General features: G+C 41.6%; 1 protein-coding gene across 6 annotated transcripts in view; it reads right to left on the bottom strand.

The window, feature by feature from the left end:
• Positions 1-18462, bottom strand: part of LOC125741837 (caskin-2-like) — a 53776-nt gene extending 35314 nt beyond the window's left edge. For 4 of the 6 annotated variants that reach the window (XM_049013249.1, XM_049013251.1, XM_049013252.1 and 1 more), the window contains exons 1-2: positions 18154-18462; positions 15787-16210 (exon numbers count right to left, since the gene is read on the bottom strand). In XM_049013249.1, coding sequence (XP_048869206.1) covers positions 15787-15880 — 94 coding nt within the window. In that variant the 5' untranslated portion in view covers positions 15881-16210; positions 18154-18462. Of the gene's footprint in view, positions 1-15786; positions 16211-16384; positions 16738-18153 lie in introns of those variants that run through there. The other 2 variants (XM_049013250.1, XM_049013253.1) reach the window with 2 other exon arrangements.
• Between the last annotated feature and the right edge of the window lie 897 nt (positions 18463-19359).

Below are 19359 nucleotides of genomic sequence, written 5' to 3'. Positions count from 1 at the left end.
ACCTTAACAAATCGATATTAGGGATTTTGCTTTACTCTTATATGCATTTAATTGATACATAGACTGAATTATATTACACGTAATCTAGACACACCTTTTGAAAATATTTCGCAATCGTTGTCTATTTTATTAATGAAAACGCTAGCTACCGATATCGAGTTAAATATAAGCCACATCCATCTAATAAAACGTTAAACCACCTTTAAAATTATTAAAATATACAGTTTCAGAAACACTGGTCTAAGAAATACATCCTGTGTCGTGACAAGTGTGTGACCACCAGAGTGCTCGCTTCGCCCCGCGGCGTTTCAGCGTCAGGCAGCGGCAAACCGAAACCTCTTCTATAAATATATGGGAGCAGCACACACTTTTGAGTCGTTTGATTTACTTTTTCAATTTTCAGTTTGTCCACCACTGTTTTAGTGCTGTGATTCAAATAAAGACAAATATTTACCAGGACCTTAATTCTTGTTTACAATCATTTCCATAACTATCAGTGTGAACAGGAAATAACAAAAAGGTAACCCTTACAATGTATTATTTTGGGGCCAAAGGCGCGGTGGAAAAAAAAATAGGCGCACTTAGATTTTGTGGCAGCACAACTCAATGAAACAGTTCGGCGCACCAGTGCAACCAATGCAAAAAGTTAGTCTGTAGGCCTGTTCACTGCAAATAAATCTGTCGTGAGAGCAGCTGGCACATTCATTTAATTCTGTCTTAATTTAAATGTGTTTATGATTATAATTCTTTGATCACAAACGAGAAACATGCCAAATGTTATGTCCCTCCTCATGCCAAGTGGCGGTTATGATAAAAACCAGAAAACACACAGAAGTGAATGCAGTTACTAACTGCACAAGAATACTATTAAGCTGCTGTTCTTAGCCACATTTCTAGTCAGTGCCTGTCTCAGCAAATACAGGGCATGAGGCAGGGTACACCCTGAACCACCGCACACACACCCTTATGCTAATTCCAAACCAGGCTACAACCTATACTTTTCCTAGTTGATATTAAGGTTGCAAAAATGTATCAGCACCTGCTAATAAAACACAGATAATGTCATATTGATCATGAGAAAATGGTTAGGCAAACTTGTAGTTGGAATCTGATATATAAGCACTGTGTGAAAATGTATATGGCAAGATACTCCTCATAGATAATATATATTTGGTACAATAAAACTGATTAAAAATTAAAGCAGAGATCCTTCAACATAATATAGAGCAAGCAAACTCGGTATCGAACAGGAGATAACTGAAGACAACAGGTCCATACATCATGCCTGATGCATCAAAGCAGTGTACTGCAGACCATCTACATTCTCCCACTTCAAATTCAGTCTTTCCAACAGACTTTATATCTAATATCCTTTCAAACAAGAACACTCTGATCCGCAACTAATAAAGGCCCACTATTCTTCATGATTAGAAAAGATGCATCACAAATAGTTCTCATCTAATAATAAGAGGAAATACAGCATACAGCATATTATACAGCATATATTGGAACCTAGGATAACCTTGCACTATTCAGACTTAGTGGAATTTAATGTAAGCAGTTTAATGAAAGCAACATGAAGTTTTTAATATTGTCTCTCAGCAAAAAAACCAGAGTGGGATTGAAGACAGCTTAAAAAAGCCATCCAATTTTTCTAATACTTACATAAAGATTTGGCTCCAAGTACAAAACCATATATAATGAATCATAACAATTAGACCAATCCTTCTATTTAAAACTATTGCATAAGGTAATTTAATGTAACCATGGCCAGAGTTCTTGCTCTGTTTAATATTAAGATCATACACCTAAAACTGCCTGAATTTGCAGTAACTGTTACTACTTACTCTTCTTTGTCAAAACAACCCCATGGGGGGGGGGGGGGGGGGGTTAAAAACTCTGTACCAAACATCTGCAACAAAAATAACTCCCCTTGAAATACAAACTAGGAGCTCCTGCACCATTTAAAATCATTAAGCATGAGCGAATGCAAAATAGTTCTCAAAGCACGGCACTCAATTAAAGTTACTATGGTCTAAAATTAAGATCAGCATCCTAAACATGAAAACATCTTAAGTGTAGCAAAACATCTGACCACAGAAAGCTGTGTTCAGAGAGAGAGAGAGAAAAAAAGAAAAACAGATGCTGTTCTGCATTAACCATAGCTGACAGACACATCCATGACAACCCATATACATGCAAGTAGCTCCAAGAAAGAGAAGGAGAAAGAGGGAAACAACCTTAATGCTGGCGCCTACAGACACAACCCGACAGCTGCTTGACTAGAGTAACAGTCCCATAGGAGCTCACCCCTCACCACTTTCACAACTCATGTCATCTGTGCGTGTGTCGGCAATGGTGTTTACTGAACTTGGGCAGCATTTAAAATCGGAAGAAAAACATCTTCTTACCCCTTAAACCTACTCCTATTAACCTATTAACAAACTCAAAATAAGATAAAATTAAAATACACATGACCAGGGCATATGTTTTACAGAAAATGACAAAAGCACATTTCTTTCAAAGTAAGCCTTCCAGAATTCCAGGACTGATAATGAATTATTAAATCTCCACAGTCAAAACACACTAAATGCAATAGACTTATGATGGAAACATTATTTTTTTTTGGTCTGTGGCTCCTAATTTGAAGACGATCCATCTTGAAGCAAAGATAATAAAAGCAGGAGTCCAGCAAAACAGAGCAAATGAAATGCTAGGCATCTCCATTTGTGACGCGATCGGTATGCCAGTAGACAGCAGACAAAACCCAAAGTGACCCAGGCCAAACCAAAGCAGAAATGATCGTGCGGTAATTTCATAACCATATTCCATTTCTCCTGGAGAGAACAACTGGCAAAGAAATAGCAAAACTAAAAGGAAATTTTTCCCCTTTGTGTGAGACCAATGCAGATCTGTCAGTTAATGAGAGAGTGGTGATGTTTTGATGTTAACCCCAGAAACCTGGCAAAGTGTCCAGATTAGCGCGGCCATCTGAAGGAAAATCCTTTACATACTGCAGACCCATATCACCCAACTGTGAGGTGCAGAGGCTCCAAAAATGACAGAGACAAACTCACTGACTGTCAGGTGACATTCGCGGCAGTGACTGACAGAGAGATTAGTGAGAAGACTTATATAGATGAAAAAGAAACACTGCTGATTGCGGAAGAGTAAAGAAAGATCTGAATGGGAAAACTACAGGAAGTAGCGAGGGAGACAGGAAGGTCAATCTGGCCCTCAAGCTCATTGGCCTACTTTGCTCATCCGCTGGTTTGTCTAGGGCCCTGCTCAGGGGGGGTAATCTACATGAACACTGGGGCCCGCCGATCCTGGTGAGCCTGTGGTTTCCTCACGCCAGTCTTTCAGAGGTGGCCCCAGGGAGGAAATTAGACATTTAATCTTGCACGGGACGGATGTGGAAATGCGGCAATATGAGATACGTGTCAGCTCAAACTGGAAAATACACCAGAGGGTGTGCTGGTGTAGGCCGCCTCAGTCCAAGTAATTATATGGGTCACAGGTCACTTCACCTGCTTTTTCTGTGATTAATCAGACAAATATTACAAGGCAATATATGCATGTTTTCTGCACCCCCCCCAAGACACAGCCTAAGCTAGAAGCTAATTTCCTAATAAAAGTATTAAAAGATATACTTTCTAAAAAACACAATGGGTCAAAATAAAGAAAGGAGGGTGCATTGAATTTTTTTGCTCCCCAAACCCATTAGTGTCAGTCTCTTTCACAACCACTGACTGTGCCTGGTGCTTCCAGCCACAGGTGTCAGCCAGTCCTGGCTATATGACTGGCAAAGCCAAACTTCTTTTCAGACATTACTATTATTGTAAAAACAGTCAATTTAATCAGGTATTTTTTAAATAATGACTTAAAACTCAGCATCCCTGTCGTCAGACTATGATGTCGGTGAGGGGCGGGCACGCTGTTGTGCCGTCACGCGTTGCAGCTTCCACCAGCCTAAATCTCCGTGGGGACGCTGCTGGAGCCGAACGCCGAGCACAGCAATTAGGCTCAGTTGCAAATGCCAGGGAGCACAATAGCAGCCTTGTGAAGACGATGTACCCCCCCCCCCCCCCAACCAAACTCCCACCACACGCACACAGCGCTCACGTGCAGAAAGCTCCTTTCACAGAAAGCCCGTCTAGCCTGGGCTTTCCACAGCCACCACATGGCCCGTCTTCACAACCCCACCTTCATCTGTCCTCCTCCTCTTCCTCAACCCCTTTGCCATCTGACTGTTTCTATGAAATGAAGACCATCTTCTCCTGCAGTCATATATGTCCTGCCTTAACTTAACACGTCTTCACCTCAGAATACAGTCTCTCCCCTGCTTTTACAAACATCCTCTTCTGTGGGAAATTGGGAACCCAGCTCAGTGTGCAATGAGGTGTTAGCTGATGCCTCTGCGCATCAGGAAAGTCATCATCAAGGCCTCTCGCTTTCACCCCAACAGCCTTACTAAAGCGGACCTTCTCGTCACAGAAGGGCCCCCCGTCTCTTCGGGTCTTTTGTTTCACTCTCCTCTCAAACTTTGCCAGAATGTTGGTTCAGGTTACTAACCACTTCTTGGCAGCATGGAAGATGCGCTGTAGCTAGACTAGTGCCCGTTGCAAGTAGAGCCTCTGGATTTTGCAGTATGTTCTGCATCAATGGTGCCGATTTGGCTCTGCTGCACCCATTTTGATAAGTACCAGGCTACCGTGTCGCCTAAGTAAAAACTTTTATAATAACTTCAGCACTATCCTGTAGCAGAAGAGTGCATCACTGAGAATATGAATGCCTACTAAAGCAAAAAGTGAACAATAGATAGGAAAACAGTGCAGACTCTTCATGGGCTCCCAGTATTCATATCAAAGCACAACAATCACTCCTTCCTAAAAAGAGCTTCCAGGGAGCTTCTGCACCATGAGAACAGAATGATACACCAGCTGAGGAACTTCAGAGGCCCTGCCAAAAAGCAATGGCATTTTGGAAGCCAGCTCCAAAGTCACTAACATATCTAGAAAACTGGTGGGGATCTATCTGCTACCTACTAGGTTGCTGACGTGAAGACAAAGTACGGGAAGGGCAGAGCTGGCGGCTGCGGTGTTGATCCAGCTGCTGGAGACTGAGGAAGGTTGGTTTATGCTAACAGTGGAACACTGCAGACAGCCCCCTCCTCAACAGTGTGGCCAGCAGTAGGAAGGCAGGGGAGCTGACCGGCAGTGTCAGGGAAAACCCAGGTCCTGAGAATGCCGGCCTAATCCTGACTCACTGAAGCTGACCACCGATGTCCTCAACCATCAGCTGATGAAAACATAGTCAGGTGATCAAAAAATGTCTTTTGTGCCAGCAGCTACCTTATGTTTTGATTTATTTGTATGGTATTTTGTTGGCCCAGTGTCCCAGTGACTGAAGAGGGTGGACTTAAACAAGGATGCATGGACCAGCCAACCAACAATCTACTGATCCTCCATCAAGTTCCTCTCACCTAATAATGATCCCCAGTGACACCCACAAACATGAAATCAATTCCCTGGGTCAGACACAGTGAAACCCTGTCTTTTTTTCTAAGCTGCACAAAAGTGAGGGGATGGCGTCAGCCCTCTGTCCTTATCTTGCCCTTCTCCTTTTGTCTGCCAGCACTGGCCCAGCCTTGGACTGGCAAGGCGTGGGATCGGGGAGGAAGCGCTCATTCAGAGTGACGCAGCACCCTTCGTGGGGCCGCTGCCTGAGCCATGGCTCCAGGGGACAGCTGGGAGTGCAAACAGCGGAAAGGGAGACACGCAGACACACGCACTCACACTGAGACAGAGCACATAATCAGTCTCTTCCATTCTTCTAGCTTTATCAACTTTTTGTGTACTTGTTCACCCCTCTGAACACCGCATGCAGGCAAGCACAAACAGCAAGATCAGGTGGAATACTTTCAACACACTGGCCCTCCCACTTTCTGAACAACTCAAAAGCACCTCTGCGACAGTATACAGCCATTCAGGCAGTCTGCAGGACAGGAGAACAATGATCTGGAAGGTGGCCTGTGAAAGAGAATCTGAACTTAAAAAGTTCAAACCTGCGAATCAGGCAGCTACCATAAGGGCTTTGAGGTTTTTTTTATTATAATAATAACAGACTTTTTTCTCATGGCAGTCTTTGCTTTGTAATGGTCTCCCTGCTGTGCAAAATTACATTACACTAGAAATAGGATTCCAGGCTTTTTCTGTGGAGAAATCAGCGTGACAGGAAAATTCCCTCTTTTCAAGAGACAGCTATGGGATCAGACATAAAAACTAATTTTCCCCCCACTAAAATTTGCTTTCCTCAGTCATTTTCTATATTTTGGGGATGAAAATCATTATCTAAGTTTAAAAAATAAATACAATATCTTTCTGGTTACTCCAGCCCATCCAGCCATCTTTCATTAGCTTATCCAGTACAGGCTGATAATGCTTAAATAATGTGTATTAGCTTTTAATAATAATAACTATAAGGATTTTCATAACTCATAATTCTGTGCAGAGAAAGGTATTTCTAGAACATTCCATATTTCCAGTTTCAAAATTTGAGTATTTTTAATGCATACCCACAACATTTCAAGAACAAAAAGCCATAAAGACAGAAAACAAGATCAAGTCTAAGCCAGTCAGAGCTGAAGCAAAAATGTATAGGCAGTTAAATAAAAGAAGGCAATGAACCTCACTTTATGTGGCAGAGTGACGTCTGTGTGGTACATGCGTGTGTGTATGCCTGTGTGGAATTCATGAGAATTCAAACCTTATCTTAAAACACACTGACTGTAAAGTCTATCAGACTTTGAAATTAAATTATTTCCAGCTGGAATTCCCATAGAAATACGACTTAGACTCTCTCATAAAACTTACTAAAATCCTTGTTTTGTATATAGTTATAAAATAATAAAAATACTTCCAAAGTAACTGAAGCAGCAAAAGCCAAGCAGCTGAGAAAAATATTAAAAACACACAAAGAGAAACAGATCTTAAGAGGCCCATTAATGGCAGCGTGAATGGCCTGCTGAGAACCAGCCTTAGTCAGAATATACTCCTATACAGAAGAACAGAGATGACCAAGTTCACAATATCACTTCCAAGTGCTCCCAAGCAGAACTGTCTGCTCTACCAAGCAGAACAAATTGTGCAAATCTATGGCATGCACACAATCTACTTCTGAAATCCACTTGTGATGCTGCTTCACCCAAGCTTTTCCCAAAACGTGAACGCCTGTCTTCTGGTTTGACGTTTCACAAAAAGAGCTGAAAAAAGGACCAAATGAATGAAGACTAACCTGAGGTCATGTTGCTCATACAAGTTTCCTGAAGATTAACTTAAACGTGTTCCGCGTTCTTTACCATCTAACAAATCTCACAAACAAGGCAAGAATTACTGACTGATCACTCCAAAGAAACAAAGGTTAATATTTTATTTTAAAAAGTTTGAAAATTCTTCCAGAACGAGTCTGGTTTCACACCTGACCAGCATAAGCTGCTTATGAAACGCTGCCTCTCTTTTGCATTTTTAAATTTATTATTTTATTTATTTATTTATTTATTTTAAGAAAAAGGTGACCCTTGTACTGAGATATGCCACCAGACTGTTTAACTGGTAACTGAGGCATTTCATGCATCAGGTTCACACACCATTGACTGAAGTAGATGCAGAATTTCACACACCACCCAAGTTTCAGACATGAGCTCTATAGTAAACAAACCCTCCACTGAAGATGGAAACTTCCTATGACACACAGACCTGTCTTAATACATTTGAACATCTGTAGAAATAGGCCTCTCTCTCTCAGGTGCTCCTATACCAAACTCATGCAGAAATCTTAAATATTAAGTCAGCATCGTTTTTAAAACACAGACTTAAAAATGTATTTAATTTTATACATTCTGCTGATTATTTTGGGCAGAGGTGGATAGTTCTGGTACCAGCTGAGTACTCTGTGACTGTGACTCTATGTTCAACTCGTTAGTTGAAACAAAATCTTGGTCTGGATTTTTACTTTCTAGACCTGAACTATCCACCTCTGCTTTCAGGTCAACTTCCAGCATTCATAGCTCCACTGATATGATATGTACAGCTTTAAAACTTCGTGAACATGGCTAATTGTCTGTAGAAATGAAAAATTTAATCTGTTGTATCCTTTGTACTTGTCCTCCTACAAGGCTCTGAACATGGCTGAAAATTCAAAACGACATCACCTTTAAACAGAATGCTAGATAAAGCTCTCAGTTTCTTTCCTGTCATTTTTGACATATTGGGCCACGCATACTGTATGCATTAACCATGTCGATTACTTTTACAAGAGTGTCATAATTTTTTAAAATGTGCTTGATTTTCAAAATTGCCCATTTTCATGTCCTCATTTGACCACCATTTTTCTATTTTTACTATGCATTCTTATATATCTGAAGATGATCTGACAAAAATTTGTTGTTGCTAATCTTCCAATGAGTTGTCATCCTCTTGCTTCCGTACAAATTCAACTAAAGCACAAATATTACATAGTTCACAGTTTCAGAATTTTTGAATTCTACAGAAAGTTAGCCATATTTACAAAGCTTTAAAGCTGTACATTTCGAAGGAGCTATGAATTTTGGAAGCTGACCCATAACACTGAGTAGGCAAAATGCAAAAAACTAAAATATCAAAAGACTGAAGTTTCTCTTAGAGATACAGACCTAATATTTGGGGTTTCTCCATGAGTTTGGTATAGGAGCACCTGTGATTTTTTTCAGGGGAATAAGAGGGTGACATTTTTTCTCAAACTGGGTGATTTCATATGGATTGACTTCTGTACATTTAATTATCAATTCCGAGTTTGCCAGATCTTTAAATACACATGAAAATAAATAACTCACGCTGTAAGCTCCATAGTGGTTTAATGATAAAGACTTTAACTCAATTGCAGGCAAATTCTTCAGTGGAGAATAATTCTGCCACTGATTAACCATTCTTCCTCTGGCATGTGGCCGTGTGTGGGTGGAGGGGGGAGCACATAATGAAAGTATCCAAGACCCCACATTGTTGGCATCTGCCCGCCACAGTGCCCCCAGAAAAGCAAAGTGGCTCAGTGGGGTTAAATAGGGAGAACCCTTCCTTCAGCTCCTATGATAAATCATCCATCCATCCATTTTCCAAACCGCTTATCCTACTGGGTTGCGGGGGGTCCGGAGCCTATCCCGGAAGCAATGGGCACGAGGCAGAGAACAACCCAGGATGGGGGGCCAGCCCATCGCAGGGCACACTCACACACCATTCACACACATACGCATTCCTACGGGCAATTTAGCAACTCCAATTAGCCTCAGCATGTTTTTGGACTGTGGGGGGAAACCGGAGTACCCGGAGGAAACCCCATGACAATATGGGGAGAACATGCAAACTCCACACACACGTAACCCAGGCGGAGAGTCGAACCCGGGTCCCAGAGGTGTGAGGCAACAGTGCTAACCACTGCACCACCATGCCGCCACCTATGATAAATCAGTCATCTTGAAATAAAATGGACAATATAATGAAATATGGAAATAAAATGAAATATATAACCATTCTTATGATTGCTGTTCTGAGAAAATTTGCATATTTGGACATCCTCAGAGACGTGTTTCAGTTGTGGAGATTCTACATGAAACTGAAGTGAAATGCACCATTCAGCTGAGTGGACACCAGTTTAGATGATTGAAAAGAATAGTTTTCTTTATGAAAAAAATAGAAAATAAGATCTAGGGGAGATTAATCATCTTATTCAATTACCTAAAGTCACTAAACAAAATTTTTACATCAGTTACAGTTTACATGTAATGTCAGTTCTGCTCTAGAGAGTGGCTAAACAAGGGGCTAGTGCTTTACGTTAGTTATTTCCACACAGAGAAAAAAAAAACAGGCTAAAAAAGGAAAAGTCTATTAAACATGTCCACTGACCATTACATTAAATATGTAAACGAGAACAGTGGGCCAATCTCTCCTTGCTCAATGTACTCCACAAGAGTTTGGGAATGGGAATCATTCTGATGTGGCAATCACATGAGTTATGAATAAACAGAGCCTGATCTTAGGTGTACTTAATGTGTTCCACAGCAGTGTCTCAGTCACTCGAGAAGATTGAGTGATGGTGAGAAGCATTTACAGAGAAACACTAAAAGAGATCAGAGAAGAAACCCGGGGATGCCACGTCAGGGGGGTGGAGTGTTGAGAATAAGAGGAGGAGGGTGTCATTTTAAATGTTGTCAAGCCTATTTCTGGTTTACAGCATTAAAACTGCTTCTAGACAGACTGGGAAAACTGTGAACTTGTAACCCAAGGCTGACCCTAGGTGTGCCAGCTGTAGAGATGGGGAGACAAAGAGAGTAGGGGGTGGCGGGCTTGCCAAAGGTTAGTGTCGGCTAAGTTTGCACAAGGGGGTGCTGTACTGCTTAAACAAGACCTTAACTACACCAATGAATAATTAAATGGCGGTGGTGGGGGGCTGGTCACTGCATGGGCACTTACAAGGGCTCTCATAGCCGTTGAATTTGTCAGTGGCCCAGCCATCTCACAGCTGCCCCGCCCAGGACGGCAACACAAAGCCGGGCAGAGCCCAGCACCATCCGCCTTTCGCAGGAACACAACAGGCATCTAATGAGCCATTAATAGGGAGCTCTTTGTCCAAGCGCTGTCTAAACATCAGCCCTTAATAATAAAGGAATCGGTGCCACACTCTGCTGGACGCTGTCATATGGACTTGTCACGGCACCCCAGGGATAGGGGACGAGCAGTGCCATGGCCACGCAGCATGTGCCATATTACACACTGCTACGCTCGCTGTTCTTCATGGCGTTAAATGTAAAAAAAACTCCATACCTGCAAATACATAACCAATGACACTGACTGGAACAGCACCTGGAGGTATGCAAAGCAGCAGGGTGGGTCCACTTAGCAGATCTCGTTCAAAAGTGCTGGAAATGAACAGCACCAGAACAGAAACTAAATCAGATGTAGTAAGTACTCATCAGTCTGAGACCTGACCACAAAGCATAAAAACTTATTCGGGAGCAACAGTCCAGTCTAAGGCCTTGCGGGCCTAATTCCCTCGGAACTCTAAAAATAATTAGGCTTGATCAACAACACTAATAAGTTAAGCATTCAATAACAGCTTTTTAAGTCTTACTTCTATGTTTATTGAAGAACACATGGAAGTGCTTGTCCTAATCTAATTTTCACTAAACTTTTCACAAACTGAGGAAGCAATAAGGCTGTTTCTTCACACTTTTTAGTGGTTCACAAACCCCTCCTTAGACACTCCTGGGTATCTTAGGGGGAAAAAAACATGCAAAAAAACAAGTCAACACCACATCAATCACATTTTTTTGGTTTTTGAACTATGAGAAAGATGACCATCTGGAATTGCTGGCTTAGTCCTTTTAATATAACCTGTCCTTGATGGCACAATTTTTTTAAATGATACTGATCAACAAACTTTAGCAAGCACTACCTCTGACCACCTCATTGGTATGACAACAGCTGGTGCAAAGTTACTAGGATCCATTTTCAGTCTGAGAAATATGAGTGAGACACGAGAGCCTGCGGCTACAGAGAAAATGTCAGGAAAACTTAGTGTTTCATTTCAGTAGGTTCTATTTCAACTAAAGATTCCATTTTTGTGAGGTCAGGTGCCAAGTTCTCAGTCCTTGTTTCCACGGTTTATTCCCTTTGAGATTTAGCTATTGTTCTCACAGAACAACAAACAATTTCAGAGTGTGGAAACTACTGTGTACATTTAAAAACAATGGGATTTGTGGCATTTGATGTCTGGGAAGTTTATCAAAAGGGGAGTAATGCTGGACTCCAAAAGATTTATCAAGCTTAAACCATTTTGCAGATTCCTGCATCTGGGGGTCAACTCCTGCACCAGCTGCAAGAAAGGCCAGCTTTTGGCATATATGTGAATATTTAAGTGGACCCCAGGTGGCCTGCATCAGCCAGACTTTGATTGCTTTAACCTTACAAACCAATAGTAAACATTGACACTGTCAATAGCACAGAACTCAAAAGCAACTTAACACAAGGCATCAAACTTAAAAAAAGGCCAGAAAATTAACCTCTCTAATTGGCCAAGATTTATGCTTACCTGCTAAAACTTAATACTGGAGTTTCACTTGGGTTTCAGGGCATAGCCATGACAACATTAAACAAGGCAGGATGTATCCAAATCTGAAAGGTTATTTGCATAAATTATACATTTATACTACTCCCACTTGGAACTGCAGTTTTTTTTTAAAGAAATCATTTTGTGATCGAATATTGATTATGCATAACAATTTATATATCCAGATCACCGTTCTATTTAGTGGGCATGTTAATTTCAATATTCAGCATCCTAAATGTCCTATCACATCATTTCTACAAGGACTTAGACAAAATAAATGATAAGATTATTGGCGAGACTAAAAGCAAGCCAAGAGTGCGTCAGACATACTGGAAGGGCAGTCAGGCAATCCACTGGATGAGATATAATGGTCCATCATGGGGTGTAAACAGAGTTGACCTCCAGAGACCAAGAGAGGGCGAGCAAGGGGCTAAGTGAGGGGCCAGGCTTCCTTCTGTCAGGGCAGATCCAGAGCGGTGTGCAGGTGCTTACAAGTGCTATCCCATATGTGTACAGTGTGTGTATGTGCATGTGTGAGACAAAACACTAAAATGAAACCACAGACTTTGTGATTCTTACCAGAACATGGGACTCTAAAAAGATGGAGGGGTGGTTAAAGTCAAACTGTACATATCTCACAGAGAAGAGAGAGAAAAACATATATGACATGGTGATTTAGTCAAAGGAATCCAAGAGCATTCTTGGAGTTCACTTAAAATATATTTTTCATGTGTTCAATGTAAAGGGGATAGTTAAAAAAATATTGCCCATTAGCTGACCCGTTGCATGACACAGGGCACACAATATGTGGTTAGCAGATAGAATTATCACAGATATAAAGACTGGGTTCAGAGTCATTATTTGCAGACACCCTCCAGGTGTTGTTTTTCCAAATGACCTTGTAACCATCTTAAGCATACAGTTGCACACTGGTAGCAACAAGACTAGACTATCAAAATAGCAGTGGGTTACCTCCATCTCCTAATTACCTAATATGTTAAACTAAATCAAAATATATGCGACAATGTCTTAGTGAGGGAACAAGAGAACTTAAATTGTTAAAACTAAATAAACATACACTCAGTGGCTACTTTATTAGGTGCACCTACTCATTAACTCAAACGGTAAACCATGTCATTACAACTGAATATACTCACAGTACGCAGTGTTAAGCACTTCAGATGTGTTCAACTATGTTACTATACATTCGCTCAGCTAAGACATGATCCAAATGGTTTCTGTGGTGTGATCGTTGCTGCCACATGTGGTGGTTCCAGCATCTTAGAAACAGCCACCCCCCTAGTATGTTCACTCACTAAAGTGTTTCCACAGAATTGTCCACAGAAGGTCAGAAGTGCAAAAATATCTCACTAGAACAGTAGTGTGCAGAAAGACATCTCCAAAAGCAAAGCTTGGTTCTGGGGACAGAAAGTGGTCCTACCCTGGGATACCTAATAAAGTGGTCACTGAGTGTATATGGTATATCCTGGATTAAAGTGTGCTTTCTCAGCAAACAGTTATCGTTCACACATGGCAGAACAGCAGGAGTTTGCAGTGGAGGTTCTGACTGCTGATGAGGTTTCAGTGCCTCTGAAGGGCCACTTTTCTCATGGGGCTTAATTTTTACTCCCAGACCCATTTTGGCTGCATGATGGCAGGCCTCCAGCAGAGCTTTTTGCAGGTCATCCTACATCAACCTCAGTTCATTACAGACACCAACCCTAAACAATGAGTTTTTAAGGACCACTCATGATCTGACACCCCTTCCACAAACTTCATGTAGGACTACTTGTCAAGCTAGCTCTTTGCATCCCTTGCCTTCCCCTCTCATCTGGGTTGTCAATCAGCCTTCATCTGCCCAAATGGGGGGTTAGGATGGAGGGGGGCAGCTGGCATAGCTACAAGGCTGAGAATAGCAAACAGCAGGTGTTCAGCCTAGGCCATAGCTGACGGTGGCAGACCCACCCAAGTGCTGATTGCTCTGTCACTAGGCTTTAATGCCAAGCACCAAATGCACTGATGACCATTCACAATACCAGCACTCTTCAGAAGGTGGAGACATAAGTGGGGAAATTGGTTCAGGTATGGAGAAACAACCGCCAAAATAAACTCAGACTGCCCCTTTCACCAATACTCCAGTTTGTAGCCTTTATTCTCAACTCACATCGCTTTAAGTGTTTTCTAAAGTGGAAGGCTTGGAAATGATTGCTCAAAGGCAAACCTGAGTTTACAAACACTTACCTCAATGAAGCAAGATTCTTTCCCCCCTCCCCACATGACCATACTATGGCTAACCTTTAACACTCCACACTGAGAAGAGAACAGCTTCTGAGTGCAGAATGAAAGAACAGTGCAGAGACACAAGAACCAAAAAAGCTTCTTGAACAAAGATAAGGCAGATAAGGATTCAGCCATCTATTTATTGATAATCAGGCCGGTTTTTCACAGTTTATACAAGTTTAAATTGAGATGTGCCTTTTAGATAACACCAGACAGTACTATATGTTTAATCTGTCAGTATCAAATTGTTACAAATAATATTGTAGATTTTAATAATAAATTTGCCCATCATCAAATTTCACATCCTTGGCACATAAAGAATGCAGGAATTGCTTTTCCTGCAAACACATGTAGATCCCACCAAGATGTCTAATCCTGCATATCTCTGTATACTTAAGAATGGGAATGATGATTGCACTAGTGGGTGTGGAGCAGATGTGTGTAGGGGCCGTCCAACAGCCAGTGAGCAAAGAGCATAAAAGGTCCTGTCCCTCACCAGCAGATCAAAGGGTAGTCCGCAACAATCAGAGCCACCGACCCTTGCAGGGGACTGTGTGGTATAAAGGGGACACTCCCTTCCTAGTCCAGCCCTCCCTGAGGCTAGCACATCAGAGGTTAATGGATAGAGTGCAACCTCAGTTTCCAAGAACAGGAAGCCTACCCCTGCTGGCTGGCTGGTTCCAATCACAAATCTCAGGCTGATTTTCGAAAATAGAAAGTTGGAATAAATATTTCACATTTACAGTGTAGGTTGCTGATATGCACATTCATAATCATTTATTTCAGATGCACTTGCCAAAGTATTTATAAGCAGCCCACTGAACATTTATTACTCAACTGACAATGATGAGTGACAAACGTTGTCAGGAAAAAGTATTATAGTTTCCCTTGAGGAGCCTAATTAACAAAATGAAAGTATTCACACATGGGTTTAAGAATATTGATATACCTAGGATACAAACAGAAGAGATTTAAGTTGGCAGGCGTGACATTGCACACACAGACCACCTGTCTGCACTGCAATAAATCAACACATCTCATATCTAACCACTGCAAAATGCCCAACATTCAATTCACTTTCTGGTAGTTATTAAGATTGATTTTAGTACAGGACTATGGAATTTGTATCCTTTCTGTTACTCTAAGTTTTAACTAGGTCAAGAGCACGAACAGAATAATAAAGAGGTAAAAACAGTCCAGTCCTTCATTTAGTTGACTTGGACACACATCTTTAAGTGTTTTGACATTAATTTGTTCCCTTGCTATTAAAGTTGTCATATGTCATAGAATAAGATAAACTTCCATAATAAAATTGCCTAATAAGCTAACAGTCATTTCCTATTGAAAATAAGAAGCATGAAGACTCACTGCTGCGATTGGCCTTCACCTTTGCCACCAGCTTCTGGGCAGAGGGCAGGTCTCCATTCTTGACCGCCTGCAGGAGCTCCTGCTCCTTGCCCATGGTTTCCGTCCCCTGAAGGTCACTAATCAGAGTTGTGTGATGCCCCTCTCGTCACCTCAAGAGGCCATTTTGCATAGGCCCCTCATTAAATCCAGAGAAACGGAGCCTGGCGACTACGCCTATGGATCAAAGAACAGCTGCCGAGGAGCTTGTAATGGATGTGATGGTGGAGCCTGAAATCACCCTGTCACATCAGCAGTGGATGCCAGCTCTGAGTCCTCCGGTTATGTGGATAACACTGTAAAGATACTGTTTTGGCCTCAGTTTCTTTCTCTTTCCAGACTGTTGCTTCAGCTCACCTTCAAGGCAGTTTAATATCCATGGCAAAACCTAAAGAAAAAGAAACAAAAAGAGCTATCAATTTAATGCCATAAATCCAACATCGGCAATCAGACCAGCAGTGAACCAGACAGCAGTCGTTGCAATGTCTGCCACCATTGTAATATGGAATGAAAGGTTAAAGAATGCCTAAAAATACCATGAACTATAACGGAAAAAAACTACCTAGAAATCATGTTCACAGCTAACTTCCATCCTATTTGCCCAATCTGTTTGGAAATTGAACGAGGGAGTAATCTTGACTGTAAAAGGAAGTTGGCATCATGCCCAGCATTCGCATAGAGCACTCTCCTTTCCTGCAGGAAGCCCGCTGCAGTGACCAGTTCACTCAGCCTCAATTGTTCACTGTGGGGAACATGAACAAAGTGTTCGAGAATAATATCCTGCTGAAGTTTCCAGCATTCTGTCAGCAAATTAGTGCAGAAAGATGATCAGAGATCAAATGAAGGTCTCCATCAAGTTCTCACGGCAACAGGGGTCCAGAGGAAACAGATCCTCCACGCCTATCCATCAAAACAGGACTTCACATATTCAAAAACAAGACTATTACAAACTGCCTGTGTACTTTGGGAGATATAGGGAGGTCACTCACTGGGAGTTTCCTGCATTCAGCCAGTAGAAAACAGACAGCAGTCAGCCCCAAGACAACTCTGATTTCTGTTTTTCAAAGATGCATGGGGCTCATCAAGCCTGACCTAACTATGCACTTAAAAGGAGCTGTCCGGGGCGTCTGCACTCAGCTGCACTTTGTAATCTCCTGCTACCACATTATATAACTTCTCAGCGTCTGCTTACACACCCATAAAAGAACAAAGGGTGCATGGAGCCAGATTGGTAATTTTTCCAGCAACAGTAGTCATGTGTTCCACCTTTCCCTGACTAAATACTACCCCTCTTTCTGCAATATTTACATGATAGGGATGCCCTTCGTACTGGGTGCAAACATATAGTCGTTCACTGTGTGGATGTTTATAAGTAAGCTCAAACACAGGTAATATTTAATATATATTTTTTCTCTTTAATTACCAGGTTAAAAAAGGACATAGTACCCCGTTCTTTCGATTGGTTACTTTAAGTATTTGTTCCTGGTATATTTTGTGCACAACTTTGTAAATGAAAAACCAAAAAAAAAAAAAAAAAACAATTTTATAGAAAAGGTTCACAACGCATCTGACCAAGACACTGATGTTAATTGCCGTTTTGATTTTAGTACCGAGCTTATAAATCACATATAACTTTCAATAAAGCAGACTGCAGTAGTCTCTCAGAAAAAGCAGACATAAAAGTAGGAAGGCAGTCTTTCTTCACACTGCAATGCAGCTCACGATCAGATTTTTACTGTGTAACGAACATTCACTCATTAGAAATCATTTTTGGTTAGCGATGTCATTCATTTTCCATCACAGTCGCTATCACCACAAGAGTAAATGTATCGTAACTTATAAATCACCTGTACAAGACGTACGTGTGAGGTACTTGACTACAAACAGGTGGGAAGAAAATCAAATACGCGTCACCCACAAGATTTATGTCCATAAAACAAAAGCTAATGTAAACCCTTTTATATGAATCCATCATACTCCAGCGGCTAAGTGTGCACAACAGACTGTGCGTTTCTGGACCGACCGATGCTGAGTGTACCAATGAAGAACTCATCCTTTACCTGGAGAAAGTTATCCAGAACAAAACTATGGACCTTGTTAAACAACTAAATGAGCCATAGTCACTGTTTTGGACACTTTCCATCTTCCTGCAGTAAGGAAAGGTCTACACAGGCAATCCCTAGTACGGCTGTGGACACCAAAACGGCCAGCTAGCTCAAAGAGTAACGCCAATGGATTTAACGACTAAAAAACAACACAAGTAGAGTCCACGCTGGATGAAGCTTACGCCACGTTGGTTTTCTACCCCGAGATGTTGTTTGAAAGTCTCACCTTCCTGTCGGCTGGGACATTTCAAAATGCCGATTAGCCGGCGAGCTAACAAGGTAGACAGACGCGTCAAGGTGCTTTTCAGTACCGTCCCGTCCGCTCGAGACAAGTTCGTTACTCGTTACGGTCGGCTTTCTGTAGAGCTCGCTCCGCAAACAATCCATGGAAGTTCAGTCACATCATTTCCGACGCAGAAAAAAAAAATCACACCGTTAACCACAGGTTCGTTTTTTCGTAAACTATTAAATTTGACAAAGTGGCAACAACCAAGCACGACTTAGCCGTGATGAAACTCCGAGCTCAACTCCTAGAACGGCCACCGGCCCAGAACCTCCTCCAATCAGAGAGGCGCGTCCCCTCCGTTAGGTCCCGCCCCCTCCGCTCGAAGAAGACTGCATACCTTGACAAAAGTAAAAGCTGGGCTTTATGACGGAATGTGTGTTGTGCTGTTTTGATCTGCATCTTATTTCTTGGGATATTTCTAATATCATGAAATTTTGTATATTTTTATGTCAGTCTACCTTCCTTCAGCGTCCCTTTGTTGCCTGAGACTATGAAAAATTACCATAAAATTTAACTGTCATGGTATAATTTATAAAAGTTCGCTGTCTGTGTAAGTTTTCTTCTGTATTCCTGTATTACTATTTCTTTTGTTGAGTAGGCTGATGCTAAATTAATACCTAATGAACAACTTCAAGATAGTTTATGTTGGATTCTAGTTTATTCCGTGCAGTCAATATAGGAAACTATCCTTTTGCTGACATCTAGTGGTTAATCAGCATTGTTGCCTTTTAGTTTCGTTTTGCGTGGCATAGATAAATGTTTATCGCGGTTAACTCCAAATCTTGTCGGTAATTGCAATGGACTAAGGTCTGACACGCAGAAGAAAAATAGCGACGTCAATTAGTTTTAAGTCTTCAGAATATAACCAACACAATATAGCGAGACGGGTTACAGAGCACATGCAGGGCAAAGTATTTGTAATTTAGGCATCCAATATATCAAGAAAATAATTAAATATAAAAATAGGGCATACAGCTGGGAGGTACCCTGGATGGGATCCCAGCCATTGCGTGTCATTGGGCTGTGGGGAGGAAACCAGGGCATCCACAAGAAACTTGCACAACACAGGGAGAACAAACCCCACAGACACAAAACAATCCAGGCAGCAGCACTACCCACCCAGCCGCTTTTTACTACACAGTACTT

Source organism: Brienomyrus brachyistius, chromosome 5 (assembly GCF_023856365.1).
Source record: "Brienomyrus brachyistius isolate T26 chromosome 5, BBRACH_0.4, whole genome shotgun sequence".
Taxonomy (NCBI): domain Eukaryota; kingdom Metazoa; phylum Chordata; class Actinopteri; order Osteoglossiformes; family Mormyridae; genus Brienomyrus; species Brienomyrus brachyistius.
The sequence above is the reverse complement of the archived record's forward strand: the minus strand, read 5'-3'. Positions and strand labels throughout refer to the sequence as shown.